Source organism: Pan troglodytes, chromosome 5, assembly GCF_028858775.2.
Source record: "Pan troglodytes isolate AG18354 chromosome 5, NHGRI_mPanTro3-v2.0_pri, whole genome shotgun sequence".
Classification (NCBI taxonomy): domain Eukaryota; kingdom Metazoa; phylum Chordata; class Mammalia; order Primates; family Hominidae; genus Pan; species Pan troglodytes.
This window is the reverse complement of record NC_072403.2, coordinates 177,388,894-177,415,261: the sequence shown is the minus strand read 5'-3', so window position 1 is coordinate 177,415,261 and position 26,368 is coordinate 177,388,894. Positions and strand designations below refer to the sequence as shown.

Here is a 26,368-nt window from a genome sequence, read left to right as displayed (position 1 = left end):
TGGATATCCTTTGGTGTGAATAATTGAATACAGAGTTTTTAAAATATCTTTCACGTATATCACTTGCTCTCATTTGTGGGGAAGATAATAGACATTTCACAGAAGGTCATTTGAGAACACTCCAGGCCTTGTTTGCCTAGAAAACACGAAGTTTACATTGAATTAACATGTTGTGTTTGCTTCACCCATTTTCTAGCAGACAGCACAAGACAACATAAAATGTTAAATGTTATGATTGACTAACTCTAAGTCCATTCTGTAGTTTTAAAGATTCAGATACTGTGTAGGGAACCCGTGGTGCTGCAGTGACGGCTTCAGGTTACTGAGCCAGCATCCCTGAGTGCCAACCCGCAGGCTTCCCCGGGAGCTTCCGTGGCCCTCGGAGTCTTTGCGGCAACAACGCAAATGCACACTCACTAAAAGCACACCCTCCTGAAAAGAGAAGTGCTGGGCAAAACACAGTGGTGCATGTGTGTTTATGTGTACGTGTTGGGATTCTTTCTGCTATAGGAAAGAACACATTCAGGGCTAAAACCTCACATACTGTGTACACAGTGATAAGTATACTCATGGTCTTATCTTTAAAACTCTGGGTAAAGAAATTATGTTTTTATTTTGACTATCTCTGTTTGCCATCAAATGAGTAGGCAAATGATAAATATGTAAGACCAAAAAGTTAAATTTTATCCCTGATCCTCTCTAACCTTAAACATATTAGAGCTAAATGTGAGAGGCTTAAACATATGAGTGTCCACAGCCTTGTGAATTAGAAGGAAAAGGAATTCTTCTCCAATACCAAACTCTTACTAATGGAATGCCCTTCGGATGCATAGCACTATACATAATTGTAGACAGGATTTTTGTTAAATATTCATTTCCTGTGAAATATTCATTTCCTGTGCTAAAAATAAATTTCATGAGCTAATGTATCCATAAAGTTATTTAGTTATTCAAGTTGCAGATTGGCACTCTGTAAAGCTGATCTGAATTTGAATCCTCATCTTAACTGTGCATACCTTTGATTTTTCCATCAACTGTAATGCAACAGTGTTGAGAGTAAAACTTCTCCATCACATGTATTTCCTAATGCAAGAAGAATCCTCAAAAGCAACACTTACCAAACAAACATTTATTCAACCAGCATTTATTAGGCACTTAGTGTGTGGAAGGAAAGACTGGAAGGAGAAGAGATTAGAAGCAGAGGACGGGATGTCATGTTTCTGTAGGGTTGGCCCTCACACCTTCATCTTGCCAAAGACAAAGTCACTTAGCCATGGATTCCTGTGCACTTGTGCCTTTCCGTAAGTACTACTTTCATGATCGTAGTTACTGCAGTGTGGAAGAGAAAGCACACATTTAAAGACCTGAAGATCTCAGATACTTAATTACAATTTTTAATTTCAAAAACCCGCAATTGATTCCATTCTTATAAAAGGAAACGAAGCTTGATGAGACAGAAACCAAACAGAAGCATGCCCCTGCATGTCTACAGCTTTTTCCTCTCCCACACCCTTCGCCCACTATCAGAAATAAAAAGACGCCTCCCACGGCAGATCTAGACATTTCCTCGACAGTGAAGAGCAAAGGATAGTGACTAGAAAATAAAATCAGGAATGTATTTGAAATATCAACTTCCAAATTCTTAGCTGGTAGTTGTATATATTCAGATAATGTCTAGCTTTTTTGATGTCTATGTCACTAATTAGAACTCCTGCTCAAAAGGATGACCTTACAGCCTGGTAAGCAGTCATTAAAAAGAAAACAGATTCAAACATTTTAACATACAGAATGACTAAGGTACACAAACATATTCATATACATTAAGAAAATGTTTACCTGCTTTACTTTGCATTATCAAAAAAAGCAAAATATCAGACCACCCTGTTTCCTAAGTCTCCTGCATAACTGGATTATGCCTGTGAAATCAGGAATGTTAGGGATTGGACTCAGAGGTCGTGGGTACAATCTCCCAACAGCCAATGCAAAATCCCTTACTTGCCATTTCTGGTAGATGCTCCTTCAACAAATCACTCCTGAGTTGGAAAACATTCTACCGTGAGGCAAACCAGACCACTGGTTGACAGCTGTAGTTGCCAGGAAGTTCTATCCAAAGTTGAGCTGAAACCTGTTGCTTTATGATTTTTATTCCAACATGCTAGTTCTGAGCTTGTAGTCACACAGAGAAGTCCACTTCCTTTGCACCTGACAATCTTCCAGTTAATTGAAGAAGGCTATCATGCCTCCTCATGCTGAACCTCATCTTTTTTAATTACTTTAAAATATAAGTTGGCTAAGGCACCTGCAGTATTCTTGACATTCTCCCCTGAGAAAAGTGCCAGCAGCCTGCTACTGGGCCCTTCCTTACTACAGAATAACATGTTGCTGAAGTGCCTCAGCTGGCACTCAGGTGACCTCCTACCTCCCATGGCCTGTGGCTCAGTCCTGGGGAAGTCACACCATTCCTTGAGCATCCCATGTCCTTTAGAGAATGTCACATACAATTCTCTCTACTGGAGTGACTTCACTCTGATTTCTGTTTGGTCAATTCATTCGTGAAAACATCAATTTGAGAATCTCCTCTACTTGAGAGCCTGTTTCTGCCGGTCAGTGATGTGCCCCCTGAATGTGCTCCCTTGACCCCCCTGCATGATGAAATGGGGCTGTGATGTGCACCCCGCCCAGGCGGAAATAATAGAGGTTAACATCTATTGAGCACTTACTATTTGCAGGCACTCTTGAGTCCTACTCATCTGAACTCAATCTCACAACAATTCTATGACTTATGTGTAATAGGGCCCCTCTTTTAAAAATCAGAAAAATGAAACGCAGAGCGGTTCAGTAGCTGGTAAATGAGGATGTAGGGGTATGTACCTGAGCCCACCGAGGCTCTGAGACTCCATCTGTAAGCTCTATGATGTCCTGAAATGCTCCTTGCTTCAGTGCCTGTTTGTAAAGGTTGCATCTGGCTAAAGTAAGGCACATAAAACATTCAAGTTATCCATCAGGATCCTCGTCCCAAAGCATCGAGTTCTTCATGAACAATGCTCCTCTTCACTCCTTGCCTGGATGAGTGCAAGAGTAGGAAGTCGAAGAGAAAGAAACAAATAGCATTCCACTTTTCCTTCTCAAAATATAATTTGGAAATTCACAGTAGATGAAGTATTGGGAGAAGTTTTCGTGTTTACAGGCTAACAATCCGGCTTAAACAAGATGTTTTCAGGAGCCCCCAGGACTGAGGGTTGCCTGAACTGTGGAAGGAAGGAATGTGAGAAATAAGGCAATTCACAACAGGCTGTCTCCAAAAAGAGGCCCAGCCTTGCTCTCAACCAAGGTGGGAACCATGGGGATAGAAAGGCAGGGCAGAAAACCCCCAGAGCAGGTGCACAGACTAACGCAGAGGGTCCTTGTGCCTGCTTTTGTCCTAGAGCTCAGAGCCTGTGGTACATCCCAAATATCATGAACAGTCCAACATGGCAGGGGACAGAAATGACCAAGAGCAGAGGTGACCAGGTGCACCAAGTCTGACAGTCAGCTCTGTGCAGGCAGTGGCCCCAAAGGGAACCAACTCATGGTTATGACATGGGGTCCAGTTCTTCATGGCCCCAATGCCATGGGTTTGAGGTCCAACGGGGTCACACTGCCTCAGTGAACACTGGCTCAGATAAGCATAGGCTGACGCAGAGTACATCAGTGAGGACAGACGGCAGAGGCCAGAGCCAGCGAGGGCCTTACAATGGCAGTCATGTGGGCAGCACAGCAGAGCAAGGGTCCTTACTTACTCCTGCTTCAGAGTCCACATTCAACCTCCAACCTCCTCGAACTCACACCCAAAACTCAGGCGGGAGAAGAATGTGGGAAAAGGCTTTTAAATGATTTAAAAACCTAAATGAATTCAAGAAGCAGTGAGTTTAGAGAATTTACCTGAACATGGTGACTGAATTAAGTTTCTTGCATTCGATAAATTAGGAATTCAAAGCAAATTAGAGAAATTAGGAATTCAAGGCAAATTAAATACAGTTCTAGAAAAGTAATTTTTTTTTACACTTGCATTCGAGACCAGTGAATTCTATATTTGCTATACAGGTGTAGCCAATTCTGCCTCTCCCATTCTTGGTTCTAGTAGCTTAGCGATTTATTTAATGTGAAGCTGGTGACTGGTGACTATGCAATGGGAATGACACAGAATTTACTGTGGAGTTAATTTGTAAGTACATGCATTACAGTATTGAGTCACAACAAGGTGCTATTATTCATGTATTATCAGTGGCTAATTTTTCCTCAGTAAAGGAATTGCTCGTTTTTTTTGTAAGAGTTGCTTTTCCTTCAGAAGAAAAGTGCTACACTTATCCAGTGATTCAACAGCTTATTAACTTTGCATTAGTCTGTTTTCACGTTGCTAATAAAGACATACCCAAGACTGAGTAATTTATACAGGAAAAGGTTTAATGGACTCACAGTTCCACATGCCTGAGGAGGCCTCACAATCATGGCAGAATGCAAGGAGGAGCAAGTCACATCTTACATGGATGGCAGCAGGCAAAGAGAGAGCTTTTCCAGGGAACTCCTGTTTTTAAAACCATCAGATCTTGTGAGACTCATTCACTATCACAAGAACAGCACAGGAAAGACCTGCCCCCATAATTCAATCACCTCCCACTGGGTTCCTCCCACAATGTGTGGGAACTGTGGGAGTTACAATTCAAGATGAGATTTTGGTGGGGACACAGCCAAACCATATCAACCTTCATGGTCCATTTGGATCTAACCAGGTGTATTAGCTTTCTCTTATTCTCTCTCTCTATATATATTGTCTGTGATCTCTGGAGAGAGAGAGTGAGATTTATTATAAAGAATTGGCTCACACAGTCACAGAGGCTGAGGAGTCTCATGATCTGCCATCTATAACTGGAGCCCCAGGAAAACTGCTGGGAGAAGTTCTAATCCGAGTCCAAAGACCTAAGAGTCAGAGAGCCAATGGTGTGATTTTCAGTCCAAGAGCCAGAAAAGAATGATGTCTGAGCTGTAGCAGAGAGCAGATTGTCTGTCTCCCACTCCTCCTTTTGTTCTATCAAGGCCTCTAACAGACTGGCTGGGGCCCAGCACATGGGATGGCAACCTGCATTACTTGTTCTACCTGTTAGGGTCTGAGTGTTTGTGATCCCTTTGAAAAAGATTCATTTGCTGAACTATTATCCCCAGTGTGATGATATTTGGAGGAGAAGCATTAGGAAGGTAATTATGTCATGGGAATACAGCTCATAAGAGCAGGCCAGAGAGTTAGCTCACTCTATTTCTGTCATGTGAGGATACAGGGAGAGGTCAGATGTCTGCAATCCAGAAGTGGACCCTCCCTGGCACTAGACCATGATGGTATCCTGACCTCTGGCTTCCAGCCAATGGAGCCATGAGAAATGTATTTCTGTAATTGATGAGCCACTCTGTTTATGGTATTTTTGTTACAGTAGTCTGAGCTGATAAAGACATTACTCATTCAAACATTAATCTCATCCAGAGGCACCCTCACAGACACACCCAGAATAATATTTAACAAAATATCTGGCCACCCTGTAGTCCAGTCAAGTTGATATGTGAAATTCACCATCACACCAGGGATGCCTCTGTCTTCTGCCAGGATACTTACTGTTATTTGTAAAATAATTTTCAATTCACAAAGTCCTTGGACACATGGTCTTTAACAATGATGTCTGTTTTGTCTTTGTTTTTTTTTGTTTTTTTTTTGGCTTCTTTTGCATTCCTCCAATGTGTTTAGCAGAAGCTCAGCTGCCTAATTTCCTTGCTTCATAGGAGGTGGCATTGTGTGCTACAGCTCTGCCTGTGGACCAGTTGCCTTCTCTTTTCTCTGCCTATCATTTCCTCAGCTGTGGGGAATACATAACAAGCCTCACTCTATCCCAGCCACCAGGCATCCAGGCATGCACAACAGGAATTTAAAACCCTGCTGTCAAAGAGTGTGTGTTCTTGAGTAGAAAGACAGATGATTAACATGCAATGATTATGTAAAGTGTCAGGCGATGGCAACAGCAATGAAAAAACATAGGGCAAGGGAAGGGACAAAGGCTGATGGACAGTGATAAACACCTCTGATGGATGAGATGGCATTTTAGCAGAAACCTGGCCCAAGTGACCGTGGGGTCTGCAACTACTTCTTAGCTATGACAACAATGCTACAAGCAACAAGGGAATAAATAAGACAAACTTCATTAAAATTAAAATCCTTTGTGAGTTAAAGGAACCCATCAAAAAGTAAAAAGCCAGCTCATAGATGGGGAGGAAATATCTACAAATCCTTTACGTGATAAAGGACTCATATCCAAAATATATACAGAGCTCTCACAGACATATAACCCCATTAAAAAAATTGACAAAGGGTTTGAATAGACCTTTCTCCAAAGAAGGTACATAAATGGCCAGTAAACTCATGAAAAGGTGTTCAACATCATTAGTTATTGGAAAAATGCAAATCAAAACCACAGTGACATACAACTTCACACCCACTGCGATGGCTAAAATAAACAAGATAGACAATAACAAATTTGGTGAGGATGTGAAGTAATTACAACCCTTATACATTGTGGGGTTGCAAAATGATGCAGTCACTTTGGAAAAGTTTTTAACCTTTCTCTAAAATGTTAAAAATCGAGTTCCACATAACCCAGCTATTCCACTCCTGGGTATATACCCAAGATAAATAAAAACATATGTTCACACGTCCACACTGAAACCTCTGCAGGAATGTTCATACAGCATTACTCATGTAAAAAATGGAAAAAATGTAAGTGACCATCAGCTGAGTAAATGGACACTCAAAAGTGGCCTAGCCATACAATAGAACATGATTCATAAAAAACTGAATAATCGATACATGCCACGACATGGATGAATGTTCAGTGAAAGACGCCAGTCGCAAAAGGCCACATTTATGTAAAATGTCCAGAATAGGCAAATTCATAGAGACACAAAAGTAGATGAATGGTTCCCAGGGCTGGGGCTGGGGGTGATTGCGCATGTGGATGGGCTTTTTTCTGGGGTAATGAGAATGTCCTAAAATTAGATAGTGGTGATGGCTACAAATCTCTGTGAATAGATCAGAAACCACAAATTGTACACTTTTAAAAGGGCGAATTTTATGATATGTTGAACACATTCTCAATAAAACTATGAAGAATGACTGTGATTGTTTATATTACATTAAAAAAAGAAAATCCACGTCCATAATAACGTTCAAAATAAAAAGAAGGAATACATTCATTAGGTGGTTTTAGAGGTGACTACTACACCAATTCCTTACTTCAAAAGCAGTAATAATAGAAGAAAATATTTCCCGATTTAGGAGATTACATACCAGATTGATGAGGGAAAGCTGTTTTTCAGAATGACATTATGACATCTCAACAATATGGAAGAAATGATAGTCATCAATATGGAAGAAATGGACATTTACAAACTCCCTTGACTTAAGGATTCAGGCAAGGAGCATGAATGGGGGTGGCAGGTGCTCAGGGAACTGGGGAGTTTCATGAGTCATGTGTCACCCTGCAGCCTCCCTGCTAATTGCAAAGGGGAAAGCTTACTGTTCCTGTAACAGGACGTGGTGGCCGCCTACCCCCGCAGGAGTGAGCTGATCTAACTTTGCATCACTGATAGTGTTACCAGTGCAGGGTGTCCAGGTTCTTGCCTTCTTGAACAAAGAATTGATCAGAACGCACAAAGCAAGGAAAGGATGAGGCAACAAAAGCAGAGATTTATTGAAAATGATAGGACATTCCACAGGGTGGGAATGGGCCTGAGCACAGGGGCTCAGGAGCCCCGTTACAGAATTGTTTTGGGTTTAAATACTTTCTAGAGGTTTCCATTGGTTTCCTGGTGTACACCTTATGTAAATGAAGGGATGAAGTAAAGTTACAAAGCCATTTATGTGGTGTACACCCTATGGAGAGGATATTTCCTGTCACAGTTAACGGGGGTGAACTGGCCTTATGTTCCCTGCCTCCATACCCCATTCTCCCGCCTCAACAGTGGGAATCACAGATAATCACCTGTGAAGTGTTAGCAAACTATTCAAACTATTATAACCAATTGAACCTCAGAACAAACTTCCATTTTATTGATTTAGAATCAACCAATATAATTTCAACCACAGCACAGAATGAAATAATCAGACAAATCCCAAAAGTAGACAGGGTATAAGACAACCAGCCAGGTCTTTTAAAAATGTCAATATAGTTTTGTTTTAAGTGTGACTGTTTCAGGTGAAAAGAGCAGGACTCTGTGACTATCATGAAAACCAGTACATAATGCACTGTAGATGGCTGGATTGTATGTATATAAAGAAAGTTGTTAAAAGGGGGATAGACTGGATAAAGAAAATGTGGCACATATACACTGTGGAATACTACATAGCCATAAAAACGAATGAAGTCATGTCCTTTGCAGGGACATGGTTGAAGCTGGAAACTATCGCTCTCAGCAAACTAACACAGGAACAGAAAACCAAACACCACATGTTCTCAATCGTAAGTGGGAGTTGAACAAGGAGAACACACGGACACAGGGAGGGGAACATCACACACCAGGGCCTGTCGGGGGGTGGGGGGGCAAGGGGAGGGAGAGACTTAGAACAAATACCTAATGCATTCGGGGCTTGAAACCTAGATGACGGGTTGATGGGTGCAGGAAACCATCATGGCACATGTATACCTATGTCACAAACCTGCATGTTCTGCACATGTATCCCAGAACTTAAAGTATAATAAAAAAATAAAAATAAATAAAGGGGGTAATAACCAAATATATGGATTCTTATTTGAAAACACGGCTATAGAAGAAATTTTGTGGAAAGTGGGAACTGTGAATATTTGCTAGGTGTCTGCAGACAGAAGTCATGACTTGGTTTCTTCAGTAACCATGGTCTGTGGTTTTGAAAGAGAATGTCTTTACTTTAGCAGACCTGCTGAGTGCTGAATTATCTAGGGGTAAAGACTCATAATTTTACTACCAACTCAAAGATTTCAGCACAAAATGTGGACGGAGAGACAGATAAGGAAGTCGGAGTATTAATTTTGTCACCTAGGTGGCAGGCATACGGTCGCTCACTCTGCCGCTCTTATTTGGAAGAAGAGTACATGTGGCTTGTACTGGGCATCTGCCATACTCTACAGTCCAGGTGGAGGAAAAATGTTCAATTCATTTGCAGATCTCAAGTCTGATGACTCCGTTTTTGCTAGGTGGTGGGAATTTTTATCGCACTCATCTCCAAGGACGTCCAAGGAGACTCTCAGGTTTGTTCCAAGCGTTCAAGGAAGGCCTCTCTGCATTCCTGAGAAGCTGCTGCTGGCCTGGATCCTGATGACAGATTCCCCCGTGGAGGGCTGGCCAGCGCAGCACCATCGCTGGGGCAGGAGTCCCTGTCCACCGTCCACGCTGGTGTCCTCTTTCCAGGCTGGACTCCCCTCCCCTCCTCCCCTTCTCAAAGGCCGCTGTGTCTCCTTTTCCCTCCGAGAAAATCCTTCAATATAGTCGATGACATTCGGCTCCCAAAACAAACACCAAGAACAAGAAAGGAGAATCATTCCAAATGCCTGCTTTCTGCCTGTGTCATAAACCCCTCTGGGATTCGGGAATGACAAGGGAAGCCCAGAGTGGACAAAGCGAAAATTACAATGGCTTTAAATTATCCTGTGCCGCCCCCTCCCCCAAAACACCCAATGTCGGTGCCACTGTATTTAGGGGAAGAGGGTGGAGAGAGTAAAGGTTAGCGTGTCTCCAGGCATGCTTCCAATCAGTTCTGTGCCTCCGAGGAGCGGGGGTGGGGTGGGGTGCAGGCTTGTGTAGATAAACCTGGGGAATTCTAGAAGGAAAGAATTGACGCGAACCCTCCAGGTGTTGAGTGGCACTCTTCTCAGCACAGCGCAGGGCGGTCCATGGAGGCTACTCTGGGTTGTGTTGCTGCATAGAGAAGGGAGCAAAGGGCACAGAGAAATAAAGGAAGCGCCCAAAGTCTCCCAGAGGCCATCCCTCCCCCGCCAGCCCAGAGGGTGGCCAGTAACCAGGGCTTCAGGTCTTCCCCCTGACAGCTCACATTTCCTAACCTTAAGAATTTAAAAAGTCAACCATGTTTGTTCTTATTTGGACAACTTCAGGCTTTTTTTAAACTAAGTAGCGATGTTCCCCCACTCTGGGTTCTACACACAGAAAATCCTTCTGTCTGCCGTACTGCTGGGAAAATCCCTGGGGGAAAGACAAGCCTTGGCCACCCATCTACCCTGGAAGGGGAAGGTCTCCACTCTCAAGGGCGGGGAACAACCCTCAGCCTCAGTGGAAACGCTTGTGGAAGTGGGAAGGAGCGGACAGCTCCCGGGGAGGCGCCATTCATTCCTTTCTAGCCCTTGTATTCAGGAACCACTAGGCCTCCCATTATTTCATTTTTAGAAATGTGAGCAACCATTTGTTACCAATGAATATATCAGCAATATGAAACAAGGACCAGAAACAGTAAATAATCAGCAACTCCAAATATTTTGAGAAACAGTTGGTAGGAATCGTGTCTTGTTTCCCCACAGATGCGGGTTTGATTGGAAAATCAGACAGACTCTGCGGCCAGACCATGCTGGGGTTCCCGCGTTTGCGCTGCGAGCTCGCAGAGGTCACCCTGCGTTTGCACTCGGTCAATTCCACTCCCTGCGGAAATTCAAAGGGCATAATATTAGGGCCTCTGGTTTCTGCAAAGCCAGGCTGGAGAGGGCCATGTGCCCCACGTGCAGTGCCTGGACATCATCCCCGGGGAGCCACATGGGCCTCGCTTTTAGGTGTGCTTTCCTAAGAACTACATTAACATCAGGATGACGGAAAGCATCTGGGGAACTGGACTACTCCATCTCTGGTTTGCTTTTGCCTTCCCCAGCAACAGTGAATTTCTTTCCCCCTTGTCTATGGCGAGATTCCCTTGGAGCAGGTCACACACACCTTTTATCTATTTCTTTAGTTTTAAATTTACTTGTATATGTATGTATTTATGTATGTATATATGTATTTATTTATTTATTTATTTATTGAGACAAGGTCTTGCTCTGTCACCCAGGCTGGAGTGAAGTGGTGTGATCTCGGCTCACTGCAATATCCACCTCCCAGGCTCAAGCAATCTTCCTGCCTTAGCCTCCCAAGTAGTTTGGAACCACAGGCACACACCACCACACCTGGCTAATTTTTTTGTACTTTTGGTAGGGGTTTTGCCATGTTGCCCTGACTGGTTTTGAACTCCTGAGTTCAAGTGATCCACCTGCCTTGGCCTCCCAAAATACTGGGATTACAGGCGTGAGCCAACGCACCGAGCCCAGACACACCTTTTAGACACATACCAAGTCATGAAATCAAATGTCACCTATTTCCCAGACTTTCAACATTTTTCACTCCACTGGCCCCACTCCCTCAACATGGGATCCCTCAAATCTCTCTAATCATAAACAAATCAGACCAATGAAACACAAACAACAAAAAACAGACAACGATTTGAACCATCTCCCCCATCCCTAGCCAATGCTCTACCTCCAGTGTCAGGCCACACAGGAGTTTTGGAAAAGGGGGGTCAGGTCTGCACCACATTCTCTAGCTTGATGCCAAGAATTCTCTTCCTCTGGCTCTTTGTCACCTCCTCTGGAAGGCTGCAGTCAAAGGGCGCCACACTCTAATCCCCAGAACTGGTGAAGATGTGAGGTCACTGGGCAGAGAAGATATGGGGCTGCAGGGGGGATCAGGGCTGCTGATCAGCTGGGCTTAAAATAGGAAGACAAGCTTGCACTATCTGGGCTGGAGCAGTGCCATCACAGGGCTCCTTTTATAGAGAACAGGCCAAGTACGGTGGTTCACGCCTGTAATCCCAGCACTTTGGGAGGCTGAGGCGGGCGGATTCCCCAAGGTCAGGAGTTCGAGACCAGCCTGGCCAACATGGCGAAACCCTGTCTCTATTAAAAATACAAAAATTAGCCAGGTATGCTGGTGGGTGCCTGTAATCCCAGCTACTTGGGAGCCTGAGGCAGGAGAACTGCTTCAACCAGGGAGGCGGAGGTTGCAGCAAGCCAAGATGGTGCCACTGTACTCCAGCCTGGGCGACAGAGTGAGACTCCATCGCAAAAAAAAAAAAAGGAGAGAACAGAGAGGCAGGAGGGTGTCTGGGATGTGAGAAAGACTCTTCCAGCCTCGCCGGCTTTGCAGATGGAGGAAGGGCCCAGGAGCCAGGAACCAGGTGGCCTCTAGGTGCCGAAAAAGGCAACGAAGGGGACTCTCCTCAGTAGCCTCCAGGAGGAAGCAGCCCTGCCCACTGCCCACACCTGGATTTTAGCCAGTGACAGCCATTTCAGACTTTGGACTTCCAGCAATGTGAGAAAGTAAATTCATGTTTCTTTCAAGCTGCTAAGTCTATGGTTATTTATAATGGCAGCCACAAGAATCAAATAGAGGCCTTCCCTGGTCATCTTATGTAAAATAGTTTAAGACTCACCACTGCAGTTACAATGTACTTTTATAACACCTTAGGGTTTTTTTTTTCCTTCACAGTTTCATTGTAGATTTTCCTTCTCTCTTGACATCTTGTTGGCAACCTTGTATTGGCAAAGATCAGACAGTGTGGTGACTTTGTGTTTGAAAATGCCATCTGGTAATGAAGAGGTGGAGAAGCAGGCACTCTCATTACTGCTGGGATTGAGCAAACTGTAATAACCCTTCTGAGAACAATTTGATGCTCTTTCTCAACATCCCATGGGCACAAACTTGTCGACTCCACCCCAGGTGTTCAAGTTCTGTGTTTACCTACAGATTCACACACACAGGAAGTGACTGGAGGACCAGCAGTGGGATTTAATAGCAGAAGAATGGAAAGAGCCTATATGTCCATCAGTGGTCTGTGGCTGGAATAAATCACAGTAGAGCCATACAATGGAACACTGCCCAGCCACGTAAAAAGTCAGGTGCTCTTTATGCACTAGTACGGAATGATTTCCAAGAGAAAAAAGCAAGCTGGAGGAAGTGGGAGTGGCCCGCTGTCATGGTGGAAGAGAGAGGACGGAGAGATGGTGTGAGTGAATTTTCTTGTCTACACGGGCTGGCTGTGGGAAGTCGTATAAGCAGCTGGTCAGATGGGTGGTCTCTGAAGGGAGTGACCAGAGGCTATGGGGTGTGCTGGGGGGATTTTCATGACCCACATACCTCTCACTTAATGGGGGAATCATGATGTCTCCTGTCTTGACCCAAGATGCCCAAATCTTTTTCACAGTTGAAAAAATAATGGAGCTTTTGGAAACAGGTGTAGATGAGTGATAAACGACTGTTTGAAAATAAAGAAATGCAGTTTTTATGCACAAATGTCATTGAATGAAGTTTGTTTTACTTTCCAAAGGAGGAAAGAGACTTGCTGGGGAGTTGGGGGGTGGGGAAGGGATGTTAGGGAGCCCTTCAAAAGGTGCGTTCTGACTGCACCATTTCTTCATCCATTTTTCAAACTTCCAGAGTCTTATAGTTATTTTGCCCTCAAATACCACCCAAAAATGAAGCTATATTGCAGAAAATTACTTTTAGGGCAAAATCCAGGCTCCACAGGAGAAGCTTTGGGATAAGTGGAAATAGCCCACCTGTGCCACAGATAACAGTGCCATAGGAGGCTCCCTCACAGAGAACGCAGGTGGACCGAGAGCTTCGTGTTTCCTCCTCCTTGGCAGGCTGGCCAACAGCTTCCTTGTGACAGACTCTGACCTGGATCTGTTGTATGGAATACCTGCCTTAGAGAGGTGTAGAGTCAATGCAAAGGTCTTGCTTATATGTGTTTTTGAGATGAGAAAAATGAACATGTTAGTTTTCTGATAGAAATGTTCCTATAGAAAAGCAAAGATGAATGATGCAAGAGAGAGATGGCGAGAGTGAGAGAGAGGAGAGGAGAGGAAAAGAGAGACAGATGGAAAAACAGACCAATGAACCGGGGCCCTTGAAAAAGCAAGAGGGCAAGAGAGCCCAGGAGCAAAGCACTTTGGCCTTGGATGGGTGAGAGGCTTTTCCCTGACACATCAAGAGGAGGGTGGAGAATTTGGAGTGTCACTGCCAGCCACCATTGCTTACGTGCCTAGAACTGGAGATGTCATTCTTGGCTCTTAGCCCTGTTCCCTTCATTCTCTATGAAGTATAGCAACAGTCATTTCTCTAGAAAGAAGTGATGATACCCTACTCTGTAAAACATTTTTCAGTGGCTCTTGATGACTCTTCAGCCATCTTCAGGACCAAACTGAAACTTCCTCCTGACTCTGCCCCTGCCCCATCCAAGAATTCTCATCCCACCCCCAACCCCACATCCTCCTGCCAGGCCAGCATTTGCTTTGCATTCTATCTAAAATTTCTTAAAAGCATTATTCAGTTTCTCCAGAGCTTAGGAAGCACAAAGATGTTTTAAGTTATTGCAAGTCGGTTCGTTTTTGCACAGCAGATTCTAATAGCTGAAAAGCAGTAACTGGAATCACTAATTTGTGACCTCTTCCCTTTTGGAACCCATCAGTTCTTCTGACTGATGCTCCCCGACCCTCCCCCATGATTGACAAGGAACTCCCGCTCGCCCATCCTGCACACCTGGACCAGGTGGTATTTCTGGAAGCCTCCGCAGCCCATGAGATGAGAATCCTTCACTCCTTCCTCTGCCGGTCCACGCCCATCTCCACTGCTGCTCACATCACACTGCATTTTACTCCCCAGCGGTCTCCTCTTCACCGAGCATTTTTAAAGTAAGGGATTCGTTGTGCATTTCTGCAGTCCTAGCAAAGAAACAATAGTAGACAAAGATTTTTAATTTTTAATTTTTTTCTGGAATGAGGGGTAGGATGAAAGGACGGGTGGATGCATGGATTAGTTGGGATGGTAGAATGGCCTCACCCTTGGGTTGCATTCAGTGGCCAAGTGTTTTAGGATGTGTTCAAGCGCTATCTGGAGTGGATAAGCAAAACAGCAGCCATAGTCACTGAAATATGTGCAGGCGCAATTTGCCTGCTGAGTAGTTCTTGGCCATTTCTACATAGAAGTCTGGCCTCAAGGAAGATCCAGTGTGTTTCTGGCACATCAATTCATTACGCTGATAATGTTGTCGTTAAGTATGTTTCTGCCTCAAATGCTTTGATGAAATATTTAGCAATAGGAGAGCCACAAGTGGGCTTTTAAGGCCTGATATTGATTTGATCATTGACTTTCTGATCTTGATAGCATATAAGTAAGGGGTGGATGAATTAATTTAACTGCATTTGTGTTCTGCCATAAGGGATGACTTGGGAGAAACTGAGGCCCTAAAAACAAATTATTTTCTTTTGATCAAAACCAATACTCTGCAATTCCATATAATGTCTGCGCTAGGGAGCAGGAGTGAGGGTAGCACAGGCTGAACCCCAGAGCTGAGCAGCTCTCGTGGTGGGATGCACCCCTCATCACTATCCCTCCCAAGGCCAGCAGAGGGGCCCTTTGTCCCTCCTGCCCATCTGTGAAAGAAAAGTGGAGAACACCTATTGTCACCTCTCTGCCTGACTGCGCAGTGTGGAAGCGATGGACTATTTTAGAAGTTATGAGATTGACTAGTTTACTAAGGAGTTCTGAGCGTAGAGGCTCATCTCCTCATCTCTAATTGTTGGTTTCTAAAAACCTGGCCTGCTGCCCATGTGAGCCTATTTCATAACGAGCTGCAGGTGAGGGGCACACAGTGTTTCCTCTCCGCTGCCCATGTGAGCCTACTTTATAACGAACTGCAGGCGAGGGGCACACAGCATTTCCTCTCCGGTGCCCATACCTAGACATCCTTACGCAGCTTGGGCATCTTCATGTCGACCTTTCTGTCATAGTTAAGATGCCTAACTACCATGCACATTCCAGAGAGACAAGCAGTAAGCACTCCGGTAACCTTTTCACAGGTGGAATTCCAATGCACCTGGTGATGAAGCCACCTGAGCAGGTGAGGGTCCTGGCAGCTTCTTGGTTTCCAGAATGTTCATGTTTCAAGTATCTGTCCAGTGTTATGTTTGGAAGGGAAGGCAAGGGTTAAAGAGAGATAATTGGCAGCTCTCCAGCGATTCGGGTTCTATGTCCAGCCTAAGACCTGCAGAGACGGGGGACCAGGTTAATGCCAGTGCTGACCGCCGCTTATAGGCTGGGGCAATTATAGGCCTGGGCGGGAGGGGACTAGGGGGTATAGCCTGCTTCCCAGAAGATGTTGATAAGATGCTCCATGACAAGGTGGTTTGGCCCTGTTTTTGGGGGGATGTGATAGAATGTTCCTGTTTTGGGGGGCATGTGATAGAATGTTCCTGTTTTGGGGGCATGTGATAGAATGTTCCTTGGCTCTTTGCCCAGCAGAGGATATGATGAGGATGTTCCTTCAGCTGGGGCTTTGCCGGGCAGGGGATAATAAGAAAGTCAGGTGGTTGGGCAGGACATTTCTCGTGGTCCGACCCCCGTGGAATATTTCACTTTGACCAGGGTCTGCAAAATGGGGCTGGGATTACAAAATGGTGCAGTTTGAACTAATAGGCAGCATCAACAGAAACAAAGAAACAAAAAACACTGTGTGCCCCCCTCATTCACAGTACCGTGTAATTCCATCCTCACAACCAGTAACGCCTACATCACCGTCTTTCTCATTTCAGAGCTGTAAGTAGTGAGGGTTGGCGTCAAAGTTACTTCTAAGAACCAGTAGAATCGCCCTTCCAGTACTCTCTTTCTGGCTGCAAGACATATAAACAGAATTACAGTTTTCAAAGATAGAGGTTTTAGCTTTTCCCTCCCTTGGCACATGGGATCGCCTGAGGAGAGAGGATGGACTTTGCAGTCATACAGGTGTGCACTTACACATCTGTAAATTCCACTGGCTGCTAACTGACCTTGGGCAAATTACCCCACAGGATCTCAATTCCCCACTAGAAAATACATAGATAATAATAAAAAGTGACTAAATGATCACTTCGTGACTGGCACCTACTCTGTGCTGGATCTCCAGGTGCAGTTGGGTGGGTTACGCACTGTCCAACCTGCACATTTCTATAGCAGATGCCTGAAGACCAGTTACCTTTTGCCCCCTGGGCTTTGGAAAGGAATTAGGGAATGCGAGGATACTTTGATATTTTTCAGATCACGGAAAGTGTTTCACTTATTTCATAATGCTGATGTACCTTTAAAAACAAATGTTTTATTTACAGTATTGTATGGGGGATGGGACTGGTTCCAGGACCACCACGGATGCTCAGACCCAAAGATGCTATAGTCCCTTATATAAAATGATGTAGTATTTCCATATAACCTATATGCATCCTTCCATATGCCTTACATCATCTCTAGATTACTTGTAATACTTAAGACAACGTAAATGCTATCTAAGTAATTGTTATACTATAGTTTTATTTGTATTTTTATTGCTGTATTGTTATTTTTAATTTAAAACTTTTTTCCAAATATTTTAAATCTGTGCTTGGTTGAATCTGTGGATGTGGAACCCAGACAAAGAGCACCGACTGTATTAAAATTTAAAAAATTATTAACCAAAAAAAAAAAAAAAAGTAAAACAAGCAAGCAATCACCAATACTCTCTGTTCCAGAAGGCACAGAAGAGGGCAGGAGTTGGGGGGAGGTTCCGCAGCAGGGGCTGTGCCTGGTTGCTCAGCAGTGAAGGAAGCCAAGGAGGGCTTAGAATGTTTGTGGTTTCCACGGCGACAGCCCAGCCCAGGCAGCTGGAGGGAAGGAAGCGATGGCGCAGGAGCGGGAGCCTGAATGTAAGTGGCCTGAAGCGGCTCTTGCTGGCTTGTGAGATTTGCTTGATGTTCAATTGTGGAGGGATGGGCTTCTGAAGACTGATTTGAAATGTGAAAATCTTTTTCTGGTGGCTGCACGCCGGCTCCAGGGTCACTAGGGCTGAGGACTGGATTGGGGTTGTGCTGCCTCCTCAGAGAATCTGAAACCAGCGCGCAAAGCACAGAGGTGGGGGGTGCGCGCCATGTGGGCGTGGGAGCCAGCGAGTGTGGACCTGCGCGGACGGACGCGCCTTGTGTTGGAGTCTCTGGAAGCCTGAAGAGGAGGAGGAGGAGGAGGAGGAGGGACGAAGCGGCAGGTTGCAGGCTGTTCAGAGCGTGATTTTAAAAAGCCGCACTTCAGAGCATTCCCTGGCATGCTGCCTTTCCGCGCTCCTATAAATGACCACAAACCTCAGCGCGTCCACATTCATCAAGTCAGAAGTCCTTTATTTTGTCTCCGTGGCCCTGAAGGCTGGTGCTATTAATGTGATTTTACGCATGGGAGTCTATGGGGAGGTAAGCACAGGTCTTTTGACTTCGAAGCCTTCGCTTTTTCCCACCACCCGCCATGGGCTGGGACTGAAACAGGACTACCGACTGATTCAGACGAAATTTGGGCAGAGAGAAAACTTGTTAGACTGAGCAAAGCAGTCTCAACAAGAAAATGATTTAAAAGAAATTTTATTGTGTGATGTCGGAATGCATTTAGTGCTCTTCATGTACAGGTGAGTGGGCAGGTTGAGAGCGTGGTCTTGGAGGCAGCTGACCATCTGACCACCTGAACCTCAGTTTCCCCTCCTGTAAAGGAGGATGGGACGGCGCCTACCTCCTGGGCTGTTGTGGGGATTGAATCAGCATGCCACACACCGGCTGTGGAATAGACAGTGGGAGTCATTTTAAAAAGGGGTCTTTCAGTCCTTGGGGAGTTGTCTTTTCTCTTCTTTGTATACAAAGAGCTTCAGGCTGTCTCCAGGCTGGACTCGAGGGTAAGGTCAGTTTTGCTGCTTTCTAGGGGATCTGGGGAAGAACCCCTTCCAGGCCCAGTGGACTTGTTGGCATGACCCTGTCGCTTGTGGTGGGGGAATTGTGGGTTGTCAGCAGGGGCCCTGGCCCTAGGAAGTCGCCTTCTGTCTGGCCTGTGGCTTCCACCTGGGATCCAGCGAGTCTGGAAGCTTCCTTTCCTTGCAACTTCCCTGACCCCCTTTCTTCCACCTCTCCCTTCTGACTCTTGCCAGAGAAACTTCTCTGCTTTTAGGGGCTCACGTGATTAGATTAGAGCCCTGACCATCCAGACTAATCACTTTATTTTAAGGCCCATCACCTGAATTAAGCTGGTAAAGTCCCCTTTCCCTGACCTGGCGTCAGGGTGGCCAGCTCTGGGTCCCATCATTCTGCTTCCACATTTCACCCTGAGACAGAATCCATGTGAGGCATGTGCTTCTCCCTTGGGCTCAGGTCCCCTCTGGCCCTGGGTCTGCATCTCACTCCCTGTGGGATTTCCAGGTTCCTGGGGGCTCACATTCATCCCACCCCTGAAGCACACAGTGCAGCGTGGGGCAACAGATGTTTATCCGTGGGTTCAGGAAAGGCCAGATTGCAATCTCAGTGGAGTCTGAAAAGATTCTCCGGCTGGTAGGATGGACACAGGGGAGTGATGGACGCTCTTTGTGAGTTCTGCAACGAGTTCTGTGAGGGGAGCCCAGGACTCGAGGACAGACCCCCACTGGCCAGGCTTGTCCTGAGGCTCCCGCTCTCCTCCAGCAGAGAGCCTGTGGGTCTGGGCCTGCTGCTCTGTTCTTGGAAGTCTTTCCAGAAGTACATTTCCTAGGATGTGCACTGACTTTAGGGTAGGAGCAGAGAAGGCAGAGGGCAGAAACGCAGAGGGAATATGAATGTTCTAGAATGAGACCAAGGAGAATTTCCATGGGATTCTCAGTTTCCCAGAGATCTGACAACATGGGACAGTGATTAAAAAAAAATTTTTTTTTTTTTTGAGGCAGTCTCACTCTGTCGTCCAGGCTGGAGTGCAATGGTGCTATCTCGACTCACTGCAACCTCCACCTCCCAGGTTCAAGCGATTTTGGTGCCTCAGCCTCTGAGTATCTGTAATTACAGGTACCCGCCACCATGCCTGTCTAATTTCTGTATTTTTTGTAGAGACAAGGTTTCGCCAGGTTGGCCAGACTGGTCTCGAACTCCTGATCGCAAGTGATCCACCCACCTCAGCCTCCCAAAGTGCTGAGATTACAGGCGTGAGTCACTGCACCCAGCCTGAGTTGTAATAATTTTGATATTAAAGGCCTATTGTCCTATTCTGGGGTTGGTGGGGTGGGGGGGGGGGTGGGGGGATGGATACATTTCCAAAGAAACAAACAAATAAAAAACCTCTGTTTAAAAATGTTTAATACTAAATTTTGGCAATATGTATTAACCCAAATGTAGCCTAAGACCTATTACTACATGTTCCTATTCAATACGCATTCAAAACTTGGTTTGGTTTTACTGACAGCAAATTTGTTTTCAAATCTTTGTAAAAGAGTCATAATTTCCAATAAATTCTTAAAACTTTCTTTTTTGTTTGTTTGTTTTCTCTCTCAGGCAGAGAGGCAGGATACACACACACACACACACACACACACAATGTTTTCAGATGGGAAAATGATTAAAATATTTATTGCCACGATGGGGATTCATGGCATATATTACAAGAACGTGGCAGACAGAAGTGGAAACTTCTGTCTGGAGCAGCTCTTACTACAATCAAAAGAAAAAGCATTTGAAGTGGGAAAATGATTGTGTTGATTGACTTGCTGATGGCTTCAAATCCTTCTTGGAAATAAAATAAACAAAGGATAACACAACAGCAATGAAGTCGCCTCCTTCTTCCATCTTCCATAAAGTTGGTACAAGGTGCCTTTTAGAGCTTTAAGTGTTCATGCCTTTGACGAATTACAATGAGTGTTGCCTTGGAGAATTTGTTCTGTTAATCATTTCTTAAGTGGTTGCTCTGAAGGACTAAGCTGATCAACAGCGGCGATTCTCTAGCATCCCTCTGCTGAAAATATTGGCTCCAGTATTCAGCCGCCTTGGTTGACTCAGGGAAGGATGGTTTGCTTCTCAATGGACAGAGGAAGTTTCTCTGAGGAGGGTATGGATGGGCCTGCTGCCCTTTGGCCATCACAGTACACAGTGTCCCAGAAAGAAACTCTCCTTCTTAGGTTAGAAAACAGCAAATGAAGGGGGCAAATCTGGGCTGCTCTTGTTCTATCTGAAGTATTCAGTAACATGTTACCTGTACTATAGACCTGCAGCAAAAATGGGTAGAATTTATGAAGTGTCTCTTCCAGGCCATGTGCCTCTTTGCCAAAAGTGGTTCCATCTGGGTGTCAATCAACAATTTTGATTGAGATGATGACTCTGATGTTGCAGAGGAGGCAACTGCGGTTCAAAAGCCCTGGGGGTTGGCTCTGTGGGGATGCTGCAGGAAGAGGTGTGTGTGCCATTGGTCATTGAGAGGTTTAGTCAGGGACTGCTGAGACAGTTTAGCATTAAGTGAGAATACCCCCCAAACCCTTTCTGAATTCCCCGGCATGTGAAATACGTTAAAGAAGACATCTTTAAGCATCATCATTAAGAATTATAATTAAGATTGTACACTTTTCTTTCAGAGCCTTTGCTAATATTGTAAGAAATACTCTGCCAAATCAAGATATTCTGTCTTTTTCTTATTGGCTTTGAGGGTCCTGAGCTTTCGGGTTGACTTGCACATCCTGGGGGCCTGGGCGCCTCTCACCTGCAGCAGCACAGTGGACCGGGCACGGATGTCTTTGACTTTTAAGGGCTGGGCCATGTACTCTGTTCGTCTGTTTCTCTGTAGACCCTCTTTTGGGCAGGGGCTACGCCTCTCAGCCAGTGCACCAGCTGACTTACTGTGGAACTAAGAGCGATCCCTAAGAGCCTCCTTTTCTTTTCTGACCAGTGTACCTGAAGTGGAAGCACTGCGAGACGCCAGGCGTGAAGACCCTGTGTAATCTGAAGAAACTTCTGAACCGGCTTCAGAAAGACCACCGGGACGACGTCTACCTCTACATCTCTGGACACCTGAACCCCAACAAGCTCTACCGGCCTCCGGAGACGATCTTACAGCACTGGCCCAATGCCCACCGGCCCAAGGGGGAGCGCGCCTCTGAGGTGGGAGAGCCGCCCGCAGGGAAGGTGGCGAGCATGAAGGAGGCCCTGGCCCACTTCACCATCCACACGGCGCTGGTCCCCAGTGAGGCCCAGGACACCCCGCTGTTCAGGTACCTGAACCCCCAGGCCTCTCTTTCCCACACTTCAGAGGAGGATTTCCTTCCAGTGGAGGCTGTCAGGGAGGGGAAGGAAGAAAAGAAAGGAGGCCCTCCTGGACGGGGCCCTCCCGGATGGCGCAGGAGGGAAGAACTCCGGCTGCCCGACTTGAAGGTGCTGTGCTACCAGGAGGCCGGGTCCAGAGGCACCAGGGACCGGCACCACTATGTCAGCTCCTACCTGGCCGGAGCCACCAGCGCAGACAGGTACAGGATGTTCCTGCGTTTCCAGAAGGAAGTGCTCGCCAAGCAAGATCTCCTGAAGAAGGACTTCACTGGGAGCAAGGCGGCCGCGGGCCACGAGAGAAAGCTGCAGCAGGTGAGGAGGGCAGCCCTGCGGTGGTCTCAGGGAAGAGCTCTCAGGGCATAGCTCTCGGTGCAGTGCTCTCAGGGCACAGCTCTGGGGCAAACCTCTCGGGGCAGAACTCCGGGGCATAGCTCTTGGGGCAGTGTTCTCGGTGCAGACCTCGCGGTGCAGTGCTCTCTGTGCAGTGTTCTCGGTGCAGTGCTCTTGGTGCAGCCTCTGGGCGCAGTGCTCTCTGTGCAGTGCTCTCGGTGCAGTGTTCTCGGTGCAGTGCTCTTGGTGCAGCCTCTGGGCGCAGTGCTCTGGGTCAGGGACAGCCACGACGGTGAGCTGAGAGGCTCGTCCTCTGAGGCTTCCCGGATACGTCCAGGCAGGATGCAGCACTGTACCAGGTGCCGAGAGCATTAGCACCTTCAATGGGGACAGTTTGGGTGAAATGAAGGAGGGCGCCTTCTGGGAACTGGTCAGCTGGGGGAGGCCCATAGAGGACGCATTGGAGGCCATGTGGCTGCAACAGTAAATCAGATGTTCGTAGGTCAGCAGAGGGGTCTGAGAGAGGGCTTGCCTGGCTGACGGTGGAAGAACCGTGAGGGCAGAGGGAGAGCTGACGGGCACTGTCATGCCCTGAGGTATGCCCAGGCAACACATGTGTACAGAAAGTGCTGGTGTGAGGGGAAGATCTACAGTGGGCTGCCGACTCAAAGGAGAACAGCTGACTGGAGGCATCACCTCCAAATGGGGACGATGCACGAAAGAGAAGAAAATAGCAGGTCCCCAGGAAGCAGCCAGGCCTTGGGGTTGGAAGAGAGAAAGGGCCTTTGGGGACTGTGGAGGCGGAGAGTGAATGCTTGAGCACGGGGAGCAAGGGAGGCAATAAAGAAGAAAAGATTTTTTTAAAAAAATCCCGCATCTTGGGTGACCAGGGAAACAAAGAAGCTCAGCAACTGGTGGGAGGGATCAGAACCCCCGAGACTGGCCCCCTGTGCCGCCCCGCCCACTCGCCAGGGTGATGGCAGCTGTGTCCTCACTGACTCCTGAGAAATTCGGTTCTGGAAGAAAGATGAAGCCACCCTGAAATGGGCTGACTCTGTTTTTCCTCCAGGAGCTCCAGAAAATTTGCACGTGCAGCCCCCAGCAGTTCAACAGACTGCACGTCTTTGGAAAAGTCTTTGAAGATATTTGTAACAGTTCTTTGATATTTGGTGATCTCTTGAAAAAAGTTAAGGTAAGAAACATACATCTTCAGCATAACAGTTGAGAAGCTTGCATGAGGTTCTGTGTACATGAATGATCTCAAGCCGCACTGAAATTCTGCTAGGTATCACAGGCTCCCTTCTACAGACAGGGACCATCACTCCCAGAGACTCGAGGTCATCTGCCTGCAGGCACGTAAATTGTAAGGGGCCATGTGGAATCAACACCCAGTTAACTCATTCCTCAAACCCATATTTTCCCACTAAAGCTTCCTAATTATGCATAACCTTTTATAAATTTTATATAACTTAATTATAATTCTAATAAATTAATAATTTAACTTTACATGTGTAATGTTATTTGAATCCTTATGGAATTATAGGCTTGTTGCAATTTCATGATGAAAGTGATTTTTGGGTGCTGTGGCTCATGCCTGTAATCCTAGCACTTTGAGAGGCTGATGCAGGCAGATCACTTTAGGTCAGGAGTTCAAGACCAGCCTGGCCAACATGGTGAAACCCCATCTCTTCTAAAAATACAAAAATTAGCTGGGCATGGTGGCACATGCCTATAATCCCAGCTACTCAGAGGCTGAGGCAGGAGAATCGCTTGAACCGGGAGGCAGAGATTGCCTCAATATTTTATATTTTATTGTATGGTATTTTATGATATTCTGAGGTAATCAATACTTAATGCTCAAATACGCTTCAAAGATGGTGTGATTTTATCAATGTGAGCATGTATACTGTTTAATGCATTGTGGGAACATTTTATATTTTTCTGAAATGATCTAAATGAACATTCTTGACTTCCATATTATTTATACACGTGAAACACCTGCACTGTGGCCTCCTCATACATGGCCAGTGGACCTTTGTTTGTTTCTGTACAGGATGAATATGAACTCTACATGGCAACGCTCCTGGAGTCCCAGCCTGCAGCACAGTACGAGGTGACGATCGATCACAAAGAGCCTGAATAGAGCCTGCTTATCCATAGCTTCATATTTCATGAGCAGTGGAAACCTTTCTGAATCCAAGAAGCCCCATGTGTGCCCCATAATTTAGAATAGCTGATATGTTCTTTGTTATAGATGAGTTTTATACTGCCTTAATAACATTATTGATAAAGAACTTTCCTTTTGATTGGCATAGCATTATTTATACTCCCAAACAAGCGACATAACTATCTATGTATAAATTGGGAATATAAATGGTTCTCTGCCAGTAATTTCCAAAAACCACTGTCCAGCCGTTATCCTGGCGAAATCACTGAGAATGCATTGTGATGGCTGGTGTGCTGTAAGCTGACTCAAACCCCATGATCTCTTTGTTTAACGGGTGACAGCGTTCCAGGTGTTCCCTTCCAGGGTCGGGTTAAACATGTGATTGGTCAAATAAGAAAATATACTGCAGGAATAACTCTATCACTTATAAAACCTAAGAAAATCTAACACTGTAGCTAAGATAGCTAAGATAACTTTGGTATTTTGAATTCAATACACTTTAAAGATTAATTTTACTTCATAAATTAGGAAAGATAGTTGCTTCTTTTATACATGAGCAAACGATCACAGCATTGCAAGGAGATCAGTTCTAGTTTGCTTCTTCATGTAAAATAAGATGTGAGTACCATTTTCTTTGTGCTGAGCCTTTTCATAACACAGAAGCAGCCTTTGTCTTCACAAGAATGAGCAAAGCCTCCAGTGGGGAATTTACCTTGTTCCTTAACGTTTTGAGATTGAGTCATAAGTGGCATACGTCCCTGTCTCGGTCAAATGTGAGCATGAAAAAATTCCCAGGCCAGCAGGGCCCTGGATGCCTCTTTCTGTGTCTGTAACCCTGGCAACCCATCCCCTAAGAAGCAGAGATCTCTGTTGCTCCCCATTTGAGCACAGCACTGCTTTACATCTGCAGATGGCAAGCACATTCACATGGCTTCTCATTCACGTAGAGGAAACGATTGCGGGGCCACTGACAATGTGCCTCCAGGAATTTATCCAGTATGTCCTGCCCCCAACACGGGCCAACAGGGAAATTCCCTGCCATCTTTCCATGTCTTAGAAAAATAAACTTATAACATACTGAAAAAGGTATTTTACCGGGAACTTCACTGATGGGCCATCCCTCCCCCAACGGCCCTCCCTCCCTTAAATCCTCCCAATTTACCTATTTTAACTAGAACGTATATGTTAACCCAGGGCACCTTGAAAACGCATTAATGACAAATAAGAAAGGGAGTCCTCCCGCACTCCCTGTGTGCTTGTCTCACCTCATGCACCTGGTCCTGCCTAGGCTCTTCTGGCTCAACTCAAGGCGCTGGGGCAGAGGCCGGTGAAGACGGCGGACATGGATCTCGCCAGGGAAGAGCTGAGGATGCTCGTGACAGCCACAAAAGCAGCCCTGGAGCAGAATGATAGGTGAGGCATGAGGGACGGATCTGATCTATGTTTAGATTCTTCCGTAACAAGGTCTGAAACCGATGTGACAAGCCTACGGTTACATTGATTTCTGCGTTGCTGAAAACATGCTACTTTTGCTAATATCATGCCTGTCATCTGGCTATTTCTACAGACCATCACGTATGTGACTAAGACATTCTGCTAAGTATGGTGTGTCCATGGGGGGAGTTTGGGCAGGTTTCTGAAGGAATTGCCTGTCTTTTCTGGTGGTCCCCTGAAGACTGACTGATAGGCGAGAGGGCTGCAGATCTAA

At 45.7% G+C, this 26,368-nt stretch overlaps 1 protein-coding gene across 6 annotated transcripts in view; it reads left to right on the top strand.

Annotated features, from left to right (window-relative positions):
* Window positions 1–17,681: 17,681 nt before the first annotated feature.
* The window catches only part of C6H6orf118 (chromosome 6 C6orf118 homolog), an 88,023-nt gene continuing 79,336 nt past the window's right edge, over window positions 17,682–26,368 (top strand). For 3 of the 6 annotated variants that reach the window (XM_063813647.1, XM_054686477.2, XM_009452357.5), the window contains exons 1-5: window positions 17,726–17,792; window positions 21,790–22,475; window positions 23,563–23,685; window positions 24,547–24,606; window positions 25,949–26,073. In XM_063813647.1, the coding sequence (XP_063669717.1) occupies window positions 17,768–17,792; window positions 21,790–22,475; window positions 23,563–23,685; window positions 24,547–24,606; window positions 25,949–26,073 (1,019 nt within the window). In that variant the 5' untranslated portion in view covers window positions 17,726–17,767. Of the gene's footprint in view, window positions 18,327–21,789; window positions 22,476–23,562; window positions 23,686–24,546; window positions 24,607–25,948; window positions 26,074–26,368 lie in introns of all 6 variants that reach the window. The other 3 variants (XM_063813649.1, XM_063813648.1, XM_009452355.4) reach the window with 2 other exon arrangements.